This window comes from Aureobasidium subglaciale (assembly GCF_000721755.1).
Source record: "Aureobasidium subglaciale EXF-2481 unplaced genomic scaffold scaffold_17, whole genome shotgun sequence".
Taxonomy (NCBI): domain Eukaryota; kingdom Fungi; phylum Ascomycota; class Dothideomycetes; order Dothideales; family Saccotheciaceae; genus Aureobasidium; species Aureobasidium subglaciale.
The window spans coordinates 112,027-133,462 of NW_013566978.1; the positions used below are offsets into that span (position 1 = coordinate 112,027).

Here is a 21,436-nt window from a genome sequence, read left to right on the forward strand (position 1 = left end):
CTGCCATCCTTATGCGGTGTCGAGAAATGATCGCGTGCTCATTAGCTCAGCATAAAATTTATTAGAAGATGACTTTGCGTCGTTGATTCCCATGATGCATGTGTCTACTTCCCTATATGTTCCTGATTTGAGTATACTGTGGGTCTGACATAGGAAAAAAATGCTGACTGCCCGTGTGAGATGGTCTGGTACCAATATTACCAAGAACCCAATTATGAAAGTTATGCTGTGGCTCTAATACGATCCCCATTGTGCATTCTTCTTGTCTGCTCCACCTCCAGAAGACTCGATATTCGCATCGTGTAAGCGCCTGTCCGTATCGGCATCTGGTGACGGCGTAGCATGCTCGACTCGGACGTGGAACTCTTGCTTTCTTCGGATTCCGAAACCAGCAGCCTTGTTGATGGAGTCGTCGTCACGTTCAGAGCCATCGGTCGAGCAACCGTCTGCTTCGATCTGCGTATGGAGGTTGTTGTGCGGTGGACCTGAGTCCTCGAGGATACCCATTTCCATGTCTTCTGCACGACCAGTGAAAGCATGAATCTTTGATTGGGTCAGGGTCTTGTCTTCCGTTCTGGTCATGCGAGATCTTCCTCCTGTTCGATCTCCAGTGCTTGTACTTGGCATCACAGCGCCGTGTGGATTGTTCTGAGCTCTCGCAACCTTAGAAATAAGCTCTGACATTGTCATCTCAATATTGAGCTTCACAATGTAAGCCAATGGATGGAATTGCACTAGTGTTTGTCAGCTTTCGTGGTCTTGTCACATTACGAGGACAGCTGACTTACTGTAAACGAATGAGTTCTTAAGAGACATCATTGCGATGATGAGAACGTCCATGGCTAGAGAGAACCCAATGATGTACAGATTGAATCTGACTAGACTCTCGTATTTCTTCAAGCCAGGCTTGACGAGATTCCGGCGGACAACTCGGACAAAGTACCAATTTAAAAGAGCGTCCACAATGAGGTAGATGACTTTCTCGCAGCGGTCCCAGACGTCGTTGATCTTGATGTATGCGTGAGATCTCTGAAGCCTTGCCGGGATCCAGATACAGTAGACCGAGATGTTTATGAGCGTGATAAGTATGGCAACGCCGTATTTGAGCTTCTTCGCTCTCTTTCGGTCCAGCATAAGAACACCAACACGGTTGATGATAATCTGTAGGAGAAACTGTACTTGTAGAGCCCATAGTGTCAAGACACTAAAGTAGAACGCAAAACTAGCAGCGAGTCAATATAGTGATCGGCTAACTATCGTGTTCGTCTCCTTACCTTGGAGCAACGATTCCTCTGAGGTACAACCAACAGATGATGCTGAAGGAGAGGCAAACCAAGATCTCTGCCCAGATCATCCACACATACGCATTGCTGAGCCTACCAAGGCCATAACGCTGGTACATGGCTGAGGACTGCTTCAAAGCCTTCCATGTTGTCAAGAAACCAAAGCCGAGCGTGAAGCTGTCAACGAGTCAGAATTGATTCATGATCAACACGTTACTACATTGCTTACCCCCAGCATAGACTAGCAATAGTCAAGTCATCTCGAGTCACCTCCTGCAACTTGAAGTCGTCCGATAGAAAGGTCCTCATTGTGCAGGATTCGATTAACAAAGAGAAAACCAAAATAGCGCAGGCCAAGTTGGGGTGGTATCAGAATATGTACATGTTTGTTCCATCATTTCCTCGAGCCAAGAGAGCGACCATGCTCGCCTTTTGTCCAAACTGAAAACACAGATGAGAGGCCCTATGAACCAATCATACTGAAGATCTACTTGCGTACGAAGTATCGGGACACAGAGTTCGACAGAGGTGCTAGGGTGTAAGAAGCCTCCCAAGTCATGACCAACTATGCCCTGGTTGTACGTGGCACATATTCATCCATTGCGGGCTGGACTTGCGCATCCACGAGGCTGAAACGTCCGCGTAGGGCATAACCAAAAGTAAAACAAGGTGTGGTTTTCGGCCCGGAGAGAACAAGATCAAAATCTCGTCTGCCCCGAAGGCCCGGGGTTATACGGTTCCTTTTAAGGAACTTTGCAAAGGCTCTCCACATCAGTATCACTCACTACTGATGGCTCGACGAAGCGATATGTTGCTGAACACAGACAGCTGTTGAGTGATTAATAGCATGTTTCGTATAACACGTAAGGTTGTGTACCTGGATTTGAAGGATCATGCTTCCAAACGTGGGTACCAGGGTACTTGCAAATGCTCGAATTGGAGGAGTAGACTTTGTAGCAAGAGGTCATGACGACGAGGCAGAACCCACGCGCACACCCCGGGTTCCAGATCGACGGGACCCTCAAAGTTCCAGTGGCAGTAGGAGGATGCTATGGCGAGAGGGAGATTGCCGGTCAGGGCTCACAGATAGTCACGGGTCCTAAAGTACCGTCGACCAATAATCTAGCCATGCAATAGGGCATCAATCCGCGGACGGATTGTCGTAGGGCAAAGGACCCGAGTGTATGAATGATTTCGACCATTGTAGAGATCTGGAAAGCGCCATCCAGGGCGGCATCCAGGTCGGCTCTACACATCAAGGCTTGTTTGCGAGTAGATGTCTTTTTGGTTGAGGTCTGCGTGCCACAGCCCGCTGCTTGCCTGCACTCGCCTGTAAGTTCGAATAACGGTTGGCGTCTGAAACGTCATTTGAGTTTAGCCATGCTCTTTGCTGAAAAGTCTACAGGATTTTACGCTGGCTAACCATGAGCTCTCCGAACTTTTCAAAGCTACTTCGTATACAGACATCCGACGGATTACTAATATGGTGTAGCCGTATGATTGAGATTCGATCAAAACCTTATGTGAACATTGTGATATTTCTTATCTCCTGCAGAATCAGGTTCTGTGAGCATTCGTTGATAGTCATCGAATTCATGTCCGAACACAGCCATGTTGAAGGTCCAAAGTGCTTGTGCTCGGGACCGACGAGTCGTCTTCGGCGCGATGCACCTTGACAGTGGCTAGCGGAGCACTGCGAGAACGCCCGGAGTGGTAATTACCACGTTCGCGAACATGCCGGCGTCAACTCTTGAGCCGAACAGACCCTTGCCGAACGGCGTAGAGTTCCTAGATCGATTTGAGGACCGTGGTTTAGCGTGTTCCGAACTCACAGCTCCCGCAGCCGATCAGTGATAAGAATACACGATCTACGAGGCTGAGTCGCCGTGCATGCGTCCCAGTGCAATCCAAAAGCAATCCAAAAGTCATGAGTCATGACTAATGAGTTGTCTCAAGAAGAGCCATTTGACTTTTCACTGCCCGTATCTCCATCAAGACACGGTCATGCATATAGGGCACAAGGTATTCGAGATCGACAGATAAAATTTCCCTTTCTACAAAGGAAGAATGTGCGAAAGGTCATTGACCTTCCCTCCATGAGCCCGAAAGCAGGAGAGAACGTCACCCATAACCCTATACTACTCTATTCTCCACTGAACAGACGGTTTTCGTTTTCATGGAGCCATCACGAAGAGGCGTCTCAAATCGAAAATGCTTTTAACGTCAGTGTTATGCGCTTTTCGCGCTTGCGTTGTTCATGAAGGAGAAAAGAAGAGTCGAGAGATGGTGAAGAGATTTAGGTGAGAAAGTGAAGCTGGCCTGTGCTTGTCAGCTTACTAAGCCAGACTCTGTCAATGGTACGACCCTGTCTCGATCTTGAATCGGTGATTCGCGTCCCAAAGTACAGATGATATTGTGAATTCTTGTTAGCATAGACCCAAGATGGTAGAGAAGATACCATGTAGTCTTCGAAGTAGGTCACGGTCGTTGTTGTGGCGATATAGGCATGTGTTTGCTGTCCTAATGTTCTTCTGGTGGAAGACGCCGCGGATGCCAGAATACATCACAGCCAGAAATATCGTGCTCCGACAATGATAATGTACAGAAAGCCGGACACCCTATACAGTGTCTGCTATCATAGCTTAACAACACCGTATAGCGTCCAGGACATATATATATAGCACGACTCGGACTGTACAAGGAAACAGAGGGCTGTCAACAAAGGTCAAATAGTGTCCGTGCTCACATGCATGTGAAAGTGCCAAGCAAGATTTTCTATGACGATTTTCGTACGATGGCTGGGTGTGCCGTTGTTTCTTGGATTCGATCGAGGCACTTTCAACAATGCTGCGTCGGTAGCAGCGAGTAGACGATGGGTCACTATGTAACTCGCAAAGCCTTCGCCGCCATCTTTGCAGGTCGGTCGAGCGCCGTGTCGACAGCGATAGCGACAGCGACTCCCAACTCGAGCCGGCTATGGCGCGTCGCCGAAACCTCTGCCCCGTCGGGTCCAGCCTCTCTGACGCGATTGTATAGCACGTCGCTCGAGACTGGGCACTCTGTTGGCATCCGCCCTACTATTCCTTGCGTGCGACCTACGACTCCTGCGCGCATCATCTCTCAAACGTGTGCGCAAGCACTGAAGCGACACTCACATACATCACGCAACAACTCCTTCCCTTCGACCCTACGGCACCGACACCTAGAAGAGACCTTCCATACCTCTACCTCTACCTACAGGTCCAAAAGTGATGATGCTCACTCATCCCACTCACCGAACGAGGCCAAACAAGACAAGTCACACGAGCAGCCCCCACCTGCGAAACCACAAGACGCCTCTCCCGAAGGCCAGAAGCACAACTACCATCTCATGGATCGTCTGCCGCACTTGCACCGCCCAACAAAGGAAGAGCTTTTGGCTGCGGCCACGAGTTTCTGGCAAAGACTCGGTATCCGCTTCAAGTGGTTTTCCATCAGAAGCGCCCGTCCCTTCAACACCGACGATATCAGTGCCTTTGTCTCGTGGATCCTGTTCGGCCATATACTGTGGATCATACTCGGTACGACCACTTTCGTCTCGCTCGCCATCTTCTTCATGAACACAGTCTTCGCCCAGGAGTCGTTGGCCGGCTGGGTCGGCAACTACTTGACTCAATCATCTGGTGTCAAGGTTGTCTTCGAATCTGCCATTGTCCCCCGATGGAACGATGGTGTCATCTCTTTCAAGAATGTCTTCGTGTCAAGACGCCCAGGCCAGGGTAGTTCAAACGTAACCAAGGGCTCGTCTGCAAGTGCTGCCGCAGCCGCTGCAGCCGCCGCATCTACCGGCAAGCCCGTTGGCAAAGAACAGCAAGACGAGGACACTAACTACACTCAGTATGAGGTCTCGATAGATACCGTCAACGTCACTCTATCGTTCACCAAGTGGTTCAACGGCAAGGGATTGCTCAGGGACGTTGAAATCAAAGGCGTACGGGGAGTAGTCGATCGTACTTCAATATTGCCTGGTGATCCCACCATCGACCCGAAGTCTTACAGACACGAACACACCACTGGAGACTTTGAGATCGATTCATTCAAGGTGTCAGATGTTCTTCTTACTGTCTATCAGCCAAATGACTTCCGCCCCTTCTCCGTGTCGCTATTTTCTTGCGACCTTCCACGCTTCCGCAAGCAGTGGCTCTTCTACGACCTGATGTCTGCCAACATGATTTCCGGATCCTTCGACGACTCCCTTTTCACCATCCACCCTCGTCAAACGCATAGCCACACTGGGCTGAGCATCAGCGAGGAAGATGGTGATCACTCTGCTTGGAAGAAACACAGTCGGTTACGTATAGATGGTTTGAACATCGACCATTTGAATCGGGGTGTTGAAGGCCCCTTTTCCTGGATTCATGAAGGAAATGTTGACATTGTTGCCGACATCATGTTCCCAGCAGACCAAGATGGCTCAATAGCGAAGGTCATGTCCGATTTCTACGACCGCATGGAAGCGACTGTCGCGCACAACTACCTCCACACCACACATCAGCATGACACTAGCGACCATCATGACGAGAACCAAGCATTCACAGAGCAAGCATCCGAAGAGAATGAAGAAGACAAGCGCTTTATAGTCATGGATCTTCGCGTTCACTTGAACGATGTTCGAGCAGCTGTTCCTATCTTCACCAGGGATCTATCATATGTCAACAACGCCCTGATCCGTCCAATTGTGGCATACATCAACTCCAAACGAACTTTCATCCCCATCAATTGTCGCGTGGTCAAGCGAGTCAGCGAATTCGATGGAAGCTGGACTGTATTCGACAGCGGCTTGCTGGGCGATTTATCGAAAGAGGTGAGTGATATCATCCTGTCATTTTGGTCTGCTAGAAGCTAACATGCAATAGACATACGAAGCCTTTGCCCGAGATATTGTCGACGACGGAGCCCGCACTCGACGATTGAAGAAAGTTGGTCTCTGGACCATCCAGTTGGCGGCACAGGCTCTGTTCATCGGACTCGCCGGTCAACTTGTGTAATAAGCATTTCCTCCCTACACTTCATGTAACAACAGCATTGGGCAAGGCTTTTTCCGGCGTTTAAGGGGCCTGAGGGTTCGGGTTGAAGCATCGTCTTCAAGCATACCCGCATGGGCGTTCAACATAAGCATTGTACAGTTTCTTACACTTCTGCAATTTACGTCTTACGATTTTCCATGTTCTCGTCGCTGAGTGTAGGCTTTACAAAGGAGGAGCAATTTGTGCTGTGATGGCCCAAAGGGATGGTGTACACTGGAGCTTGGCTTAAACTGACCCTTGCTTCGAGCAGAAATGGCCACGCTTCACAATCAACGAACCCCTCCAACGCGGAACAATACTCTCTCTCTCTCTCTCTCTCTCCTCGAAGTTCCCGTCGTCAGTCGTGAGCTGGAGTGTTTCCAGCGATGTCGAAAATCAGCGCTACATCGCCCAAGGTGCTCGGCCTGTTTGCACTTCTCTTCCTCGCCTCATGCATCATGACACTCTCGTTTCGATCTGGTCCCTCTAACTCGTACGCCTACCAGAAGCACCACGACACACTTGCAGATCGCAAGAAACATACGCCCAACGTAGCTTTCGTTACCTTCCTTGGTGCGTTTACAGGTGGCATCGACCCCAATAAACCAGAAAACGACGATGATGATGGATACTATGTCTCTACACGCGTAATGGGGTATCAGTTGATGCACTCGCCCACGGCAGGCACAAATGCATCTATTCCCTTTGTCGTCGTAGTAACAGACGAAACCCACCCACGCAAACGCGCCCGTCTAGAGAAAGACGGCGCCATCATCTTCGAGGTTTCTCGAATCTCGCCAGGCTGGGCTATACCAGGCGACTCGCGCTGGAAAGACATGATGACCAAGCTGCGACTGTTCGAATTGACTCAATATGCAAAGATTTGCTACATCGACTCTGATCATCTGGTCACAGATCGCTTGGATGGGATCTTCTATGACGAGGCCACGATTATACAACACACACTTCAAGATCCGAACAACCAACTCGAAGACGAAGCACAAATGCCTAGAACCTACATGATGGCCGCTCACACTGACTACTGGGGCTACGATCACCCTTACCCCCCACCCACCGACGGCACATATATGAACTTTGGCTTCGCAGTCTTCTCACCCTCAATCGCTCTATTCAAATACTATCTCTCCGTCCTGGCTGTACCGGGAAGATTTGATATGGGTATGCAAGAGCAGAGTTTGATCAATTACGCCCATAGAAGACAGGGAAACATGCCCTGGAAACCGCTTTGGCATGGGTGGAATGTGAATTGGCCGACGGAAAAGGATTGGAGAGGGGGAGCCAAGAGTTTTCATGCTAAGTATTGGGATACGGATCCGAGTCATGATAAAGCGCTCAAAGCGATTTGGAGGGAGCAGAGGGCGGAGATGGAGGGGTTCTATAGAGGAAGGGATGTGGTAAAATAGGGTATCCTTTGGTATTTCGGAAGTTATGGAGACCGAGTGTTATGGTGGCTGACGATGGAGCATTGTGTATCGAGATACCTGGTTCTTGTCTGCTTTTGTTGCGTGCCCATCATTCAGATATGAGAGTCGTCTTGTACTTGGTGGCGCACACCTCAAGGACTGGGAGTCGGCTTATACTTGAACCAAGTGCTGTGATGCAAAATCTCGCTGCATATCGTTACAATTCTAGATTGGTTATATTGGAATACAATAGCAAATTCAAGCACATACGGCCACAGTCAGCTGAAAACTGGGCATCCCGTCCGCTCTGCCATACATAAGCAGTTGAACGGCAGATTAGTACTACGGTGGGTGACCACGTGGGAATCCCTGCTGCTGTATGTTTTGTCCTTCCTTTCTTTTTGCTTCTCTCACCTAAGTCTCGCACCCTTCCTTACTGAGAATTGAAACGCTTCCTTGCGATGTTTCCTTGGTACCTCTCCAGCTATACTGTCGAGTGAAGATTTTGGCTTTGTCCTCCCATGTGCTGTGCAATTCAAACACCCTTACATGTCAGCTACTGACCTTCCTGGAGCCGCAGCATCACTCTTACCATCCTTCATCTGTTCTGGTCGCCAGATATACTCCATGAGGCACAGAAGACGCTTCGCCATCGGGACTACCAGACATATTGAGATCGACCATACACCATCTCTTGATCTTGCGGTTTTCGTCTAGAACATCGAATCCAGGCAAACCATGAATGAAGTCGTTTTGCTTGTCGAGATAACGTCCACGTTCGTGTTTGAGGAACAGCTTTGCAAGCGTCCAAGGTCGAACTTCGGAGACACCGGGAATGTCGGTGACACACGCTCTAATGATTATGCGCTCTGGGTTACACATGTTGATGAGATCGGCTCACTGTATTGACTGCTCAGTAGTGTCAGTAAATATGACCTGCGAACGATTAAAGTGTTGGAATATAAGTCTGCAAGTTCATGGAAGCAGTGAGGTGGAGGTGTCAAGCAAGCTGATCAAACGTGAGCTCGTCAAGCCAATAATAGTCGCGCGCCACTCGGGAGCTGCACAGTTTCCCACCTAATCCTTGTTGTTCTGCACCAGTGTAAATTACGTCAATATAATGGCTGTATACATTACTTTGTGCATGTTGCTGGAGGCAGACGTGTAAAGATGATTTAGCTAGAATTTATCCTTACCGAGAGTATCTAGTCTAGTATTATAGAGGTATAGCTACTTGCCTAGTGAAGCATTGGACAAGCTCAAGACTGTCGAGCTTATATCAAGTCTTGCGCATTTCCGGCTGCCGATGTCATATTTGTGCTTCTATTTCTCGAGAAAACGAGAGGCTGACCTCATTTGTTGAGTCGGCGATAATGGGCTCGTAGTAAATATCTGCGTAGTGAGGATACCTTGCGAGGCCAGAAGAGCATGATGATAGATCATATCACCGAATGTTGGAGAGTTGTGTTTCATCGAGTTCGTTCAGAGGCAGCACCGTTCATGCTTGTCCATCCTTGTCTGACTGACGTGTTCGCTTGGAGTGGACTCCAGCTAACCGCTCATAAAACGCCATACTGGATTTGCAACGAACTGCATTGCACGGCTTGTCTTGCTGCCTCCACCGTTTTCAGCTGCTGTCAGCGAGGGTGCAGAAATGTGAAGCACAATTAGGGGCTTGAAACCTGCATCTCTCTGACATTAGTGGCAGTAGACAGTGCTACAATAGCTGCGGGTCTGGCATGGGTAGATAAATGCAGTGAAATACCTCATATACCTTGTGTATCATCCATCGCCTTCACTATCTTAAGCACGTGGCTCGATGATAAGCAAACGAACGCTGGCTAAACATCCAGCTACGTTGCGTGAGGGCTTGAACCAGAATGAAATCCGAAGAGTGGTACTCGAGAACCAATATACCACTGTTGAGCGTATGCGTCCCTACCATGTGGCGCGCTGGCGAGTGATCTCAGGCTAAGACAAGTGACTTCTCCGTTGTCGAGGCTCAATATCAAGTGTTCGTTTCATAGCCATATCGTGTGCCCAATACCGTCACACTTGCAGCCGTCTCAAGGCACGAACCTTCATAAATCTGAAGCGATGGTACCGAGATACATATTTTCAACGACTCCCTGCGTTATATGTGTCGACACAAGATACGACTATGCGCTCTAGTCTGATCACTGAGAGTGAACAGGCTTAACACACAGGGAGGACAGACACACCAGTTCATAGTCTGTTGGGGAAGTCCAAATCAAGTGAAACATGCTTGGAGCCCAATCATGATTCAGAGCAGTCCGAAGTGATTGTTTGCGTCATAAAGTGGAGATTGTTGCACTTCCAGGCACTAAAGGATTCAAAGCGCTTATCCAATGTGCCAGATGGGGGACTCGAGAGGGCCGCGGCGGGATATCTGGTCAAATCGATCAAGGCTTAGGGGAGGTGATGACCCGGCGGTTCTCAGGGGCTAGAGGAAATAGCACGCGTCTTCAAGGTTAAGAGCGGAAGAGGTACTTTCTCCAAGCCCAGCAGAGTTGCGCGTCCTCTGTATAGGCTTGGAAGTGCTGCGTCTGGGTCAGGGGTATTACAGTTGCAACCCTTCAGTGACACCGTATACCGTACGAGACACTATGTCTTGAATCGGACTCACACCGCCGTCAGCTCTGTATGATTTGTTCATTTCTCAAAGCGGGAAGTTCATCTCAGCAAGTGTCGGCGCTGTCTTAGGATGGGGGCCAGAAAATGACGCCGGCAGCTCGGCGTGAGGCATGGGCGGTTACTCGTCTTGGCCACCTGTGAGCTGGATGTAGAGAGTGGTATACGAGCAAAGTCAACGTCACGGTCGAACGGTCTGCCGCAGCATGGATGTCAAAAATAGTCGGATAGTTGAGGCGAAAGAAGACCAAGAGAGCTTGTTCGTAAAAGTCGTGAAGGTCGACAAGGTCGTCAGTGGTGCTCAAAATAGAAAAAGCTTGCCGTCTTGGCTGAGGCTCCAGCTCTGGATGCGAGTAACCGGACCGGTTCAGGGCGCATCTCTAGGTCAACAGCAAAAAAGAGACAGGAAACTGCTGGAGAAACGGCAATCTTGAGACAGACGCAAGAGAGACACGAAGGGAGGTAGGAGCACTACTGGCAGTTCTTGAGAGATATTCAACAACTATCAGCTCGTCGTCATGTCGATTGCGCGTTGCCTCGTGGGCAACGACGAACATCGATTACGGATGAGTGGCCGGTAGATTAGAGTTCAGTTTGCCGGGTGACGGCAGGGCTGGGGACCCTGTTCTGCGCAGCTGGGCGACCAACCACCTCTTTTACTCAGTCTGCTGTGAAACCTCAAGCGCTTTCCTGCAGGTCCTTGACGACCCTGAGTGGCTCTAGAGTCGTCGCATCTTGATAACGTCGAGAGACACAATAAGACAGGCGACAGCATATAGTCCAAATCAATCACTGGGCTGCTCTACCTGGCGTCTCCAAATCTTCCACGGTGACGACCAACCCGCCAGCCCAGCGAACGGACGAAACGGTGCCAGCAGGTGGCGCAGGCACGCTAGTGAGTATCAGAATCCGTGCTTTGCTATAATACGAATAGTCCACCCTGAGAGAATGGTCTTTAGCGCTGGCCAGAGGTCGAGTACATAATAGAACGCCGTTCCCCCTTGTTACAGCATTCCTCATATCACATATCGATTCTGTTTGTCTGTGCATAATTTCATCCCACATTCCTCTCACCTGCAAACAATCACATTCACACCTCACACCTCAAAAGATCAAAGACCGGGCCGAACTCCTTCTCACCCTCCCATCGAGAGACGTACTTCGACACCACCGACAACATGTACTTCGCCAGAAACTCCGCCCTCGCTGGCCTGGCTGTCATTCCCCTTGCCTTCGCCCAGACCTACACCAGCTGCAACCCTATGGAGAAGTCATGCCCTAACGATGTTGGACTCAACTCAGCTAGCTTTGCCTGCGACTTCACCGAGGGCAAGTCAGCGCTTGCTAGCTGGAGCACTGCCACCGGAACCACACTGTCCTACGATGGCACCAAGGGTGCCCAGTTTGTCATCAACGGCAAGAACCAGGCACCCACCATCTCATCCAACTTCTACATCTTCTTTGGTCGTGTAGATGTTACCATGCAGGCAGCTCCTGGTACTGGTATTGTCAGCAGTATGGTTCTCCAGTCCGAGGACCTGGACGAGATTGACTGGGAATGGCTCGGCGGTGATACTACCCAGGCTCAAACCAACTACTTCGGCAAGGGCAACACTACCTCTTACGACCGCGGCACTTACCAGAGTGTGTCGTCGCCTCAAACAGTCATGCACACCTACAGCTTCGACTGGACCAAGGACAAGGTCGACTGGCTCATCGATGGCCAGATCGTCCGCACTCTCAAGTACGCCGACGCTGTTGGCGGGAAGAACTTCCCCCAAACTCCTATGCGTCTGAAGCTCGGCAACTGGATTGCTGGAGACCCGGACACCAACGCCAAGGGTACTATCGAGTGGGCCGGCGGCGAGACAGACTTCTCCAAGGTCCCATTCACCATGTACGTCAAGACCGTCAGTGTCACCAACTACAACCCAGCCAAGGAGTACCAGTGGTCCGATAGAAGCGGCAGCTACGAGAGTATCAAGCTGGTCGACGGCTCTTCTTCGTCCTCCTCTTCCGGTTCCTCTGGATCATCCTCAGCCTCTGGCAGCAGCGGCTCAGCTTCCAAGAGCGCTTCTCAGACCGTCAGCCTCAAGTCTACCGCTGTCATCTCGAACAGTCTCAACACCATTGCGCCTACCTCGTCCATCAGCGTTAGAAAAGCTCAGGCCCAGGGCAGCGCCGCTGTTGTTCTCACTTCCAACTCGACTTCGACTGCTTCCACCCTGAAGTCCGTCATCAGCAGTATCAGTGCCAGTGCCACATCTGCATCCGCTTCCAAGAGCTCATCCCACAGCTCTTCCGCCTCTTCATCTTCTTCGGCCACCTCGAGCCAACCCGCCCAGCAGTCGACTGGTGCTGGTGTTTCCAACACTGCTGCTACCGGTCTTCTCTCGGTTGTTGGAGCAGCCATGGCCTACCTCATCCTCTAAGATGATGAGGCTCTTTTTTGATTACCATATTGCATAGCGACGGACACTGTTGTCATCTTCTTTTCTGGCAGGTCCAGGTATACCCACTTCTACTAATCAGGGGCGGCTTTTGAGGTTCAGGAGGTTGTATCAACAAGGAAATTGGTTACCCCACTTTGATAGATAGCATAATTCAAACAAAAAGAGACACAGTCTCTCAAATTTCTCCAGTATCAACGATGATCTTCATACCACGGTGAATGAATAGGGGATGTACATGAGTGATGGATAGGCAAGATGTAGGTGGAGAAAGGGTTTTGATCTGGTGGTCGGCAGGGACGGAGATTTGAGTCGCACGAGCGCTGGGTCGGCAAATGATTCGCCGATGTGAATTGAGTTTGTGCCTTCTCATCATCGTGCATGCATGTGAAGATGGAGCCGTCCTCGATATTCTCCTCGTTGACTGTGTGCTCCCTGCCTTGGAAAGCCTAGTTATCTGCATACTGTCATGGCTAGAGACGACCGGTAAAATTTACAACGACAAAGCGCAGGCCTCTTTCTTCCTTTTTACAGGTCCGGAGCCTCTCCGACCTTAACGCCGTCATGCTACTCGACTTTCTCCATCTGGGAACGCTGGACAAGGTCAACGGTGGATGGTCGTCCCTCATAGGCATAATCACCGCGATTATTGGAAACATCCTCATCTCGTTCGCTTTGAACACACAACGATATGCGCATATACGACTCAATCGCCAATACCAGCAAGACGAGCAAGAGAGGAAAAGGATTAAACGCAGCAGCAACCGCGACTCCCAGCAGGAGCGGATAGCAGAGGAAAGACTGAGGCAGAATCTGAATGGCAAAGGCAGTCATGCCGAGCCTTCAGAGTCCGATCCGCTGCTTCCCTCGTCTGCATCGTCGTCATCCGAGTCGACGATTCGCCCGAACAAGGACTCGTCTGCTACGCGGCCAAAGTCCTATCTCAAGTCTCGCATCTGGTGGCTCGGCATAGCTCTCATGACAGTCGGCGAGGCTGGAAACTTTCTCGCCTACGGCTTTGCGCCAGCCTCCGTCGTCTCGCCTCTTGGTGTTGTGGCCTTGGTGTCGAATTGCTTGATCGCGCCTCTGTTGCTGCACGAGCAGTTCAGGATAAGAGATGCATTCGGTGTCATAGTGGCTGTGGGTGGTTGTGTCACGGTCGTGCTCAGTGCCAGCGACAACAACCCCAAGCTGGGCCCCAACAAGATCTGGGAGTTGATCTCAGCATGGGAGTTCAAGACATACTTTGGCATAACTGTCTTCTTGATGCTAGTCCTGATGTCTTTGAGCTCAAAGTATGGGCACAAGTCCGTTCTCATCGACCTTGGGCTCGTAGGTTTGTTTGGTAAGTGCTTCTCGACTGTGGCACAAGATGCGCCTGACTAACGTTCAATTACAGGTGGCTACACAGCGCTGTCCACGAAAGGCGTCGCTTCGCTGCTCTCCAACACCATCTGGCACGTCGTTACCTTCCCGATCACCTATCTCCTGGTCGCAGTCCTCGTGTCTACCGCCATCCTGCAGATCAAGTACCTCAACCGCGCTCTCCAGCACTTCGACTCGACACAGGTCATCCCTGTCCAATTCGTCATTTTCACCCTGTCGGTCATTGTAGGAAGCGCCATCCTCTACCGCGACTTCGAAAGAACCACCACCGATGACGCCATCAAATTCTTCGCAGGATGCGCCTTGACATTCTCAGGTGTCTGGCTCATCACTTCAGGACGTGGAAAGCGTAGGCAGCAGGATGAAGAGGAGGGCTCAGAAGACGGGGACGCAATCGATCTGCTTGACGAGGAACATCAGCAACCAGAGATCCGCGAAGTGCCTGACAGCGATGCGCGTCGTGGCTCGCTGCGACCTCCAAAGTCGTCTCACTCTGCCCGCTCAGCGGCACCGTCTTTTGTCATCACCTCTGATGACGCCCCGACACAACCCTTCAGCTTTGAAGCCTCATCACCCTTGAATGACAACCCCTGGACGCTGCCTCAGCCCGCCAACATTTCCTCAATCCACCCTCGCTCGAACGCCAGCGTGGCTGCCGAGCAACGACTACAAAATCCTCCACCCATGCATGCCACAACATCCGCCCCAGTGCTCCCCACAATCGCCTCCCAAAAGCTGAGCCCGCGACGACCCACTACACCGAACCGAGGCATCAGTAGTCCTTCTATCGACAGCCCAAACACCTTGTCGCCCTCCCAGCAACGATACCGCCACATCGAGATTGGCGAAGCAACGCAGGCCGCTGGCCGCTTAAACACATTGACGCAAATCCTGCCCGGCCCACTCACGAACCCACTTTCATCTTCCCTGTCAGCCATTGTGGCAGATAGTCTGCGTAAAGGCATTGTAGACACTTCGCCATCACTTGGAGGCCGTCGCAGGACTTCTGGCAGAGGCTCACGCACAGAAGCCATGGAGGCATTGCACGAAGGCACCAGTGCACCATTACAGAGAAGCACAAGTACACCATTACAAAGACCTGGATCTTCCAGAGCTAGAGATAGAAGTCTTAGTGCTACATTGAGTGACATGTTTCATGGAGGCAGGAGATCGAGAAGTGGAACGCTTGAAGAGGTTCCTGATGAAGAGGAGGCTGTTCGTTGAAGACATGGAGATTTTTTTGCTGGGGGGAAAAGGCGATGGATTGTATAGTGGATGAAATATTTGTGTGTATAGTCTGTTTTTTTTCTTCTTCTGGATTTTTTCGCTCATGATTGGGGAGAAATGGTCTAATGAAAGCATGGCGTTTATGTTTGGAATGGATCTTTTCGAAATCGTTTGACCCTTCGACTTTCCTGATTGAGAGGAGGATATTTTCGATTTGAATACTTGATATCTTTGAGCGATATCGTACAACCTGAATGACAGACATGGACGTTTTTACTACTCAAACAGCCAAGGCATAACAAGACCAAGAAAAATTGACAATTCAAATATTGTTACACAAACTGGTCTGTTTAGCAGGGAAAAAAAAGGAGCTATACTACGCATCATTTTCTCTCTTTCCTAGCTTTTTTTTTTCTTTCTCTTTTGTCCCCCCCCAAAAAATACACCCCCTAAACACCTTGGATATTTGTACAAAGATTTCGGCATGGTGCGAATCGATATTTGGGGGGGGGGGGGGGGGGAAAGGCAGAACTTTACTGCATTCTTAGTTGATCTGCTTGCCGTAGAAGGGGATACCGAGGGAGCTGAGCAAGAGTCTGCCATCTCTGTCGTTGGTAGCAGTAGTATGTACCGTGACGTGGAATCCAGGAATCATCTTTGGGGGATACCTATACAACGACACATTAGTCTTTCATACTCCTCATCACCAAAGGATAAGCAGGCAACTTACATGTCATAATTGACCTCCACCTCTGGGAACAGCGCAGTCTCCTCTGCACTAAATCCAAACGTCAAGTTTCCACTGGAGTCTCCCGAACTTCCCTTGACACCCTTCCACTCCTTGATCTTGGGCATGACGATATCAATAACCTTTGCCATGAAATGATGCATATCCTCTCCCCTCAACTCGGCAGTAACAGAAACATACTGTCCTGCTCGGAGTCCAAAGCCTGCAACGTTTTTACGCGTCTTGTGGGTGGTGACGCGCACATTGCTGATGGCTTGCATAATCATGCCTGCGACGTGCAAGTGGGCGGAATCGTCAAGGGCGCCTTTGACCATGGTGTGGATTGTGATTTTCTCGAGCGCGGGGACGTTGCGGAAGGTTATGGGTTTGCGCAACAGACGAAGGACATCTGAACCTCTGGGTCCGCGTAGAGGACGGTTTTTGTAGTATGGGGATGCGCCTTCCCAGGAACGCAGACGGGGTGCCTTTGGTGGTGCGCGGTAGCCCGGTGGGAAATGCGTGTATGCCAATGTCATGAGATCGGGCTCTAGGGTAGATTGATAGGTTTGCTCAAGACGAGGAGCAGAGAACGGTCCAGGCTCGAAGAGACGAGATGCAGGGTCCGAGTTGGGAGGCGGTTGGTGAGGGTGCAGAGGACCGCGGTAGTACTTGGGTGGGCGGAACTTGTAGCGTGAAGAGGGTAATTGGCGGTTTCTCTTGCTGGCGCGGCCGACGGGGTCGAAGTCGTTGGCGTAGCCTTCAAGGTCGGCCTTTGATTTCCGCAGTGAGGATCCGCCTTCGAGTTCTGTGATTGTGTCGCCAATGTCTGTGGAGGCGTAGCGACGACATTGTTGTGTGAGGGGCGTTGCACGTGTGGCTATCGGCCTACAGAGGCGCTCTAGCGTGTGTGACAGCGACATGTCGTGGTGTGGGCGACGATATGGGCTGCTGCACCGACGACAAGGTCGCTGTTTCTGCTCTCAAAGAAGTTGTTGAGCACAGACCATCTCACATCGGCGCTCGGAGAAGGTCGAAAGTTTGGCCAGGGTCACTTTCCACTGTCGGAACTAAAAAGCTCGAATCTCGGAAGTGCATAATAGTATCCTCCACACCCTGACAATTCGTCTTTCCCTTCTGACCTCAGGTAATAAATACAGGAAGCATACTTCTCGAATACTCTATGGGCAGTGGTGTTCCAGGCTGAACCACGTGAAGCCTTTGCCAGCACATTGCTCTGAGCATCATGGCCAACCAAGCATCCTCGGCCTCAATCTCGCTCGGTCGTGTCATCCAAATCGTCTTCTCGCCCAGCTCTTCGCCTGCCATTGTTGAAAGTGCTTCCAATACCTCATCTCGGACATCCCACTCTGCTCTGATAGCACGGGCCATCTCTGGAAGGGCAGCAAACATTCGCTTCATCTTGTTCGCATCTGGCGCTGCGGCCTCAGTGCGAGTCGAGAAGGTCAAATGCTGCGTCACCAGAACATGGTATCTGCCAACGCGGACCACTGAGCTCGCATGTAGCATTGATTCGCACTCATTCAGAACATCCCAGATCGCTCTTGTGTCGTATGCCTCAAAGGCCGCCAGCTCGCTTTTGAAAGTGAGCTTGGGTGTCTCCCAACTGAAACTTCTGTCTCGTTGAGCCGATGGATGATTGAAGCGACTTTCCAGACGTAGATAAAGATCAAGCAGTTTATCAGCGTTTCTGGATACAGTGCGTCCTCGACGCTCTACAAGCGCAGTAAGTTCGTCGCGAAAAGGCTTGAAGATAGTATGCGTCATCCCACGAGCGGACGTGTTCGGCCAGGGTATAATAGGTCGAGTCTCGGAACAGAAGCCTAAAAATGGAGTGAGAAAGGCAACCATGTCATTAGCGCACTCCATCCAGTCTTTGTCTCCTGAGTCGCTTCTGGCACGGAGGCTGGCAACAACAGTATCGGCAGCTGGCGAGTCCGAAAAGAGAGCAGGTAATGTGGATGTGACTTCGGTCAAGGAGCCCACGTGTAGTATCAAATGAGGCAACTCTCGGTGGAGGTTGAACATGTCGGTATGTCCGATTCGACCAAACAGCAATTCGTCAGCTTGACTTAGCGGTGAGGTGCTGTAAAGATGAGTCTGACCAAGTACATCGACATCCAGCTCAGGGTCTCGCAGGTAATGGATGACGATGCCCATGCCTCGAATAACAGTTGACGTGATGACTTGATGGTTGCCCTCAGCTTGCAGCGCGCCAGTGTTCGGCTCAAATTGCTTCTAGCTCATGCCTAGCCGACGGGTGGTTGCTGCTAATCCTGCAAGTGTTGTGATGGCCAAAGGTCTCAAAACGTCGTCAGGCACAAAGTCCCAGCTGCGATACGCCTTTTCAACGTGTGCACATCGGAGCCAGTTGCAATAGGCCATGCGTCCTGTGTCGCGGAGAAAGACAGGAACAACTCTCGATCTGACGTACTGGTCGTGTAAGCCTAGATTGTGCAGCAGGTGGACCCATCCAGCTAGTTCAGCGTTCCAGTCTCTTTTCTTGTCCGGTGGGTTGGGGTCGAAGGTGGTGAGCTCTGGTTGATCGCAGAAAGGTCGAAGACTTCGAGAACCACCTTCTCCTTTGTTAGGCAGGCCGAACTCGATGAAAGGGACACAGTAAAGGACTTCGAATCGGAACTCCCTCCAACGCCAACGCAACCGAGTCTTGCGGCCCCATGGACCCATCACACCTGGACCACAACGTCTGAAGCCATCTGCTGTAGCAATGTACTGTTGTAGAGTCTGTACGAGCGTTGCCAGAAGAGCTAGAACTCCGATAACGAGTGCGACGATTGTTGACGGATCTGGGCTTCTGCCTCCAGAGTCTTGGATGCTTCCTGGAGCTCCTACGCTGCCGTCACCTCCATGGCGCTTGGTCAGTAAAAATGCAGAGACGATGAAAGGGGCCATAGTGAACGATGTCGGAAGGCGAGGTATGAATACTTCGATGGTGAGCATGCGACGACGAACACCAGCTAAAGTCCGAGTACCCAGAACGCGCAATGAGCTGTGTCGCTTTACTCGCATGTGGAAAGAGCGACTTGCAAGCTGCGAGAAAGTCCCGGACGGGCATCCCAACACGCAGCGTCATCAATACATCTGATTGTCCCTGATCGTTCGTGGGAAGCATGCTTTATTCCTCTGGAAATCACGAACACTGCTGACTTGACTAAGGGGTAACATTAATAGTTTTATAAATCTCACAGCCACCAGCTAAAGCGTATCAATGAAGGAGACGTATGCAATTGGCCACTAAACAAAGGAAGGAGATCCAGCCGAGAACAGGGAAAGGCGACGAAGTCCTCCACAGATTTGAGCAGTATTTCCAGGGCATGCCGACTTGCACTGCATATCGACGGTGAGGATAGCAGATGCAGAGCTCACCTCATTACCACACCAGCACTTTGTTGCATCCGACATGCCAGCAACCTTATAGCCTGCGTTCACGCAGCCAGATGTGCAAGTTTCAATAGTGTTGGTTGCGTTGTCGTACAGCAGGGTGGAGAGGGCCTGTGCTGTAGTCGGAGCTTGGTCAGTCCAGCAACCTTGGTAGGTTAGACCACCAGCGTAAGTGTTGTAGTTGGTAGCTCCAGCGGTGTTGACAAGGCTAGGGTCCGGGAAAGGATCGTCACCCTGTTGCTTGCGGGGGTAACCAAAGTCATAAGCACGACTTTTATCGCCGTAGAAATTGTCCGTGAACAGACGAGCAAGACCTGCAGCAGAGTGGAACATTTGACCATTGTCGTGAGGTGCATCGACCAAATCAACAGTGTCACAGTTGGTACCAGAAGGGTCAGGGCAGCTAGGCTGGAACCATTTCATGAAGAAGAAGAAACGCTCATTTCGGTCCTGCCCGGTGGTTTCGGGTGCGCAGCTCGAAGCATGATCACCAAAGTCCTGGAGAGCACGAGCCCAAGCAATTTGCTTGCTGTCGAAGTTTGCCTTGATGGCGTCAATGCCTTGAGCGACCAGATTGGCACCATAGGTCATGCCATACTCGACATATTGAGCGAAGCCTTCGCGGTAGTCATTATAGGTGGGGCAGTCCGGCACATTGAGAGGGCGGTAATCACTGAGCCATGCCCAAGAATTTCCATTTGCAACCCACAGAACGACGGGCGACTCAGTCTCAAGCTGATCGCCGACCGCGGCGTACCGTTGCAGCATCTGCCCACCCAAGGAGTGTCCAGCAAGGACGATCTGCTTCATGTTGGGGAAGAGGGTCTTGTTGTCGAAGTAGTGAACTAGTTCATCCAGGACATAATAACTCGAAGTGTTTCTGCTATCATGAGGGTATTGGTTGTTGGCGCCAGCTGACCATTGCGATCCAGACCAGACCAATGCATTAGATGTGGATCCACGACCTGACTTGAGACCATCAGTCCAAGGATAGGCGAAGCCTTTGTCGCTGCCACTGGGGAAGAAGGGAGCCATCACGGCGACACTGTCTCGGTTGATGTTTGTGTCTTGAACCATGGCAAGAGCGTTGAGCATCTGTATATCCGTTAGTCTCGAGACTCGGTTGAAGACTTGAGGAGACTTACATCGGTCTCATAGTTCCAAGGATCTCTCAGGAGACCATGGAGAACGATGACAGCCCTCTGAATTTTGCTTTCTACGATACGATTTCCATCGGTGCCGTGAGAGTAGTAGTTGATTAAGGTGAGGGCATCATTCTTGCCACTTGGGTCATCGATCTTGAAAAATGCGACCTCTGCATTGTCGATAGTCGGTAGAGTCGCACTGATAGTGTCTCCCGCATACTGTTGTGCTAGTAGCAATGGGGTGCTGCACAGCAAAAGGAGTGGTGTTAAAAATTGCATTGTAGCAAAACGAATGAACGTGCCTATAAAAAGCACAATGGAAAGAACGACAGAATGGAACAGATGAGACGACTTTGGAAACGCAATGGTAAGGGTGTCGCTGCTTTATGGATCAGAGCGACTGCTGGCCCTAGGGCACATGCAAGATCAAGCTGTACCATCGTTTGGGTCGACGATAATCTCGGGTTGCGATAGAGTGCATGGATGTACGAAAAGATCTTCACGCATTGATATTTAGCCCGTCATTCAGCGCATTGATTGACATGTTCCTGGAAGTCCGCAGTGACTGCACGTCTTTGCAAGGATTGCGCTCCGGAATCAGGACATGTCTAGCTGGTTTTGAAATGGGCTACAGCCTCTAAGTGGTCGAACCGCAAGGGGATGACGCTGATCTTATA

At 50.7% G+C, this 21,436-nt stretch overlaps 9 protein-coding genes across 9 annotated transcripts; 4 read left to right on the forward strand and 5 right to left on the reverse strand.

Moving 5' to 3' along the window:
* Positions 1-234: 234 nt before the first annotated feature.
* AUEXF2481DRAFT_6795 (uncharacterized protein) lies at positions 235-1,592 on the reverse strand (the record flags this gene model as incomplete). The annotated part of the gene is made up of 4 exons (XM_013486257.1): positions 235-734; positions 789-1,222; positions 1,275-1,460; positions 1,513-1,592. The coding sequence occupies 4 exons, from the start codon at positions 1,590-1,592 to the stop codon at positions 235-237; spliced, it is 1,200 nt and encodes a 399-aa protein (XP_013341711.1).
* Positions 1,593-4,653: 3,061 nt separating this feature from the next.
* AUEXF2481DRAFT_47604 (uncharacterized protein) lies at positions 4,654-6,310 on the forward strand (the record flags this gene model as incomplete). Its single annotated transcript, XM_013486383.1, has 2 exons — positions 4,654-6,126; positions 6,179-6,310. 2 exons carry the CDS (start codon positions 4,654-4,656, stop codon positions 6,308-6,310), a joined length of 1,605 nt encoding a protein of 534 aa, XP_013341837.1.
* A 404-nt stretch (positions 6,311-6,714) lies between these two features.
* AUEXF2481DRAFT_6797 (glycosyltransferase family 8 protein) lies at positions 6,715-7,752 on the forward strand (the record flags this gene model as incomplete). Its single annotated transcript, XM_013486258.1, has 1 exon — positions 6,715-7,752. One exon carries the CDS (start codon positions 6,715-6,717, stop codon positions 7,750-7,752), a length of 1,038 nt encoding a protein of 345 aa, XP_013341712.1.
* Positions 7,753-8,082: 330 nt separating this feature from the next.
* AUEXF2481DRAFT_41984 (uncharacterized protein) lies at positions 8,083-8,734 on the reverse strand. The gene is made up of 2 exons (XM_013486347.1): positions 8,345-8,734; positions 8,083-8,296 (listed from the first exon to the last, which is right to left on the reverse strand). The coding sequence occupies exons 1-2, from the start codon at positions 8,632-8,634 to the stop codon at positions 8,167-8,169; spliced, it is 420 nt and encodes a 139-aa protein (XP_013341801.1). The 5' UTR covers positions 8,635-8,734; the 3' UTR covers positions 8,083-8,166.
* Positions 8,735-11,095: 2,361 nt separating this feature from the next.
* AUEXF2481DRAFT_41988 (glycoside hydrolase family 16 protein) lies at positions 11,096-12,932 on the forward strand. Its single transcript, XM_013486348.1, has one exon. The coding sequence runs from the start codon at positions 11,583-11,585 to the stop codon at positions 12,834-12,836; it is 1,254 nt and encodes a 417-aa protein (XP_013341802.1). The 5' UTR covers positions 11,096-11,582; the 3' UTR covers positions 12,837-12,932.
* A 486-nt stretch (positions 12,933-13,418) lies between these two features.
* On the forward strand, positions 13,419-15,464 carry AUEXF2481DRAFT_31298 (uncharacterized protein; the record flags this gene model as incomplete). Its single annotated transcript, XM_013486301.1, has 2 exons — positions 13,419-14,199; positions 14,254-15,464. The coding sequence occupies 2 exons, from the start codon at positions 13,419-13,421 to the stop codon at positions 15,462-15,464; spliced, it is 1,992 nt and encodes a 663-aa protein (XP_013341755.1).
* Positions 15,465-15,970: 506 nt separating this feature from the next.
* AUEXF2481DRAFT_41990 (uncharacterized protein) lies at positions 15,971-17,126 on the reverse strand. The gene is made up of 2 exons (XM_013486349.1): positions 16,198-17,126; positions 15,971-16,135 (listed from the first exon to the last, which is right to left on the reverse strand). Exons 1-2 carry the CDS (start codon positions 17,112-17,114, stop codon positions 16,012-16,014), a joined length of 1,041 nt encoding a protein of 346 aa, XP_013341803.1. The 5' UTR covers positions 17,115-17,126; the 3' UTR covers positions 15,971-16,011.
* A 1,324-nt stretch (positions 17,127-18,450) lies between these two features.
* AUEXF2481DRAFT_6802 (uncharacterized protein) lies at positions 18,451-19,125 on the reverse strand (the record flags this gene model as incomplete). Its single annotated transcript, XM_013486259.1, has 1 exon — positions 18,451-19,125. One exon carries the CDS (start codon positions 19,123-19,125, stop codon positions 18,451-18,453), a length of 675 nt encoding a protein of 224 aa, XP_013341713.1.
* Positions 19,126-19,467: 342 nt separating this feature from the next.
* On the reverse strand, positions 19,468-21,038 carry AUEXF2481DRAFT_31300 (uncharacterized protein; the record flags this gene model as incomplete). The annotated part of the gene is made up of 2 exons (XM_013486302.1): positions 19,468-20,709; positions 20,760-21,038. The coding sequence occupies 2 exons, from the start codon at positions 21,036-21,038 to the stop codon at positions 19,468-19,470; spliced, it is 1,521 nt and encodes a 506-aa protein (XP_013341756.1).
* Between the last annotated feature and the right edge of the window lie 398 nt (positions 21,039-21,436).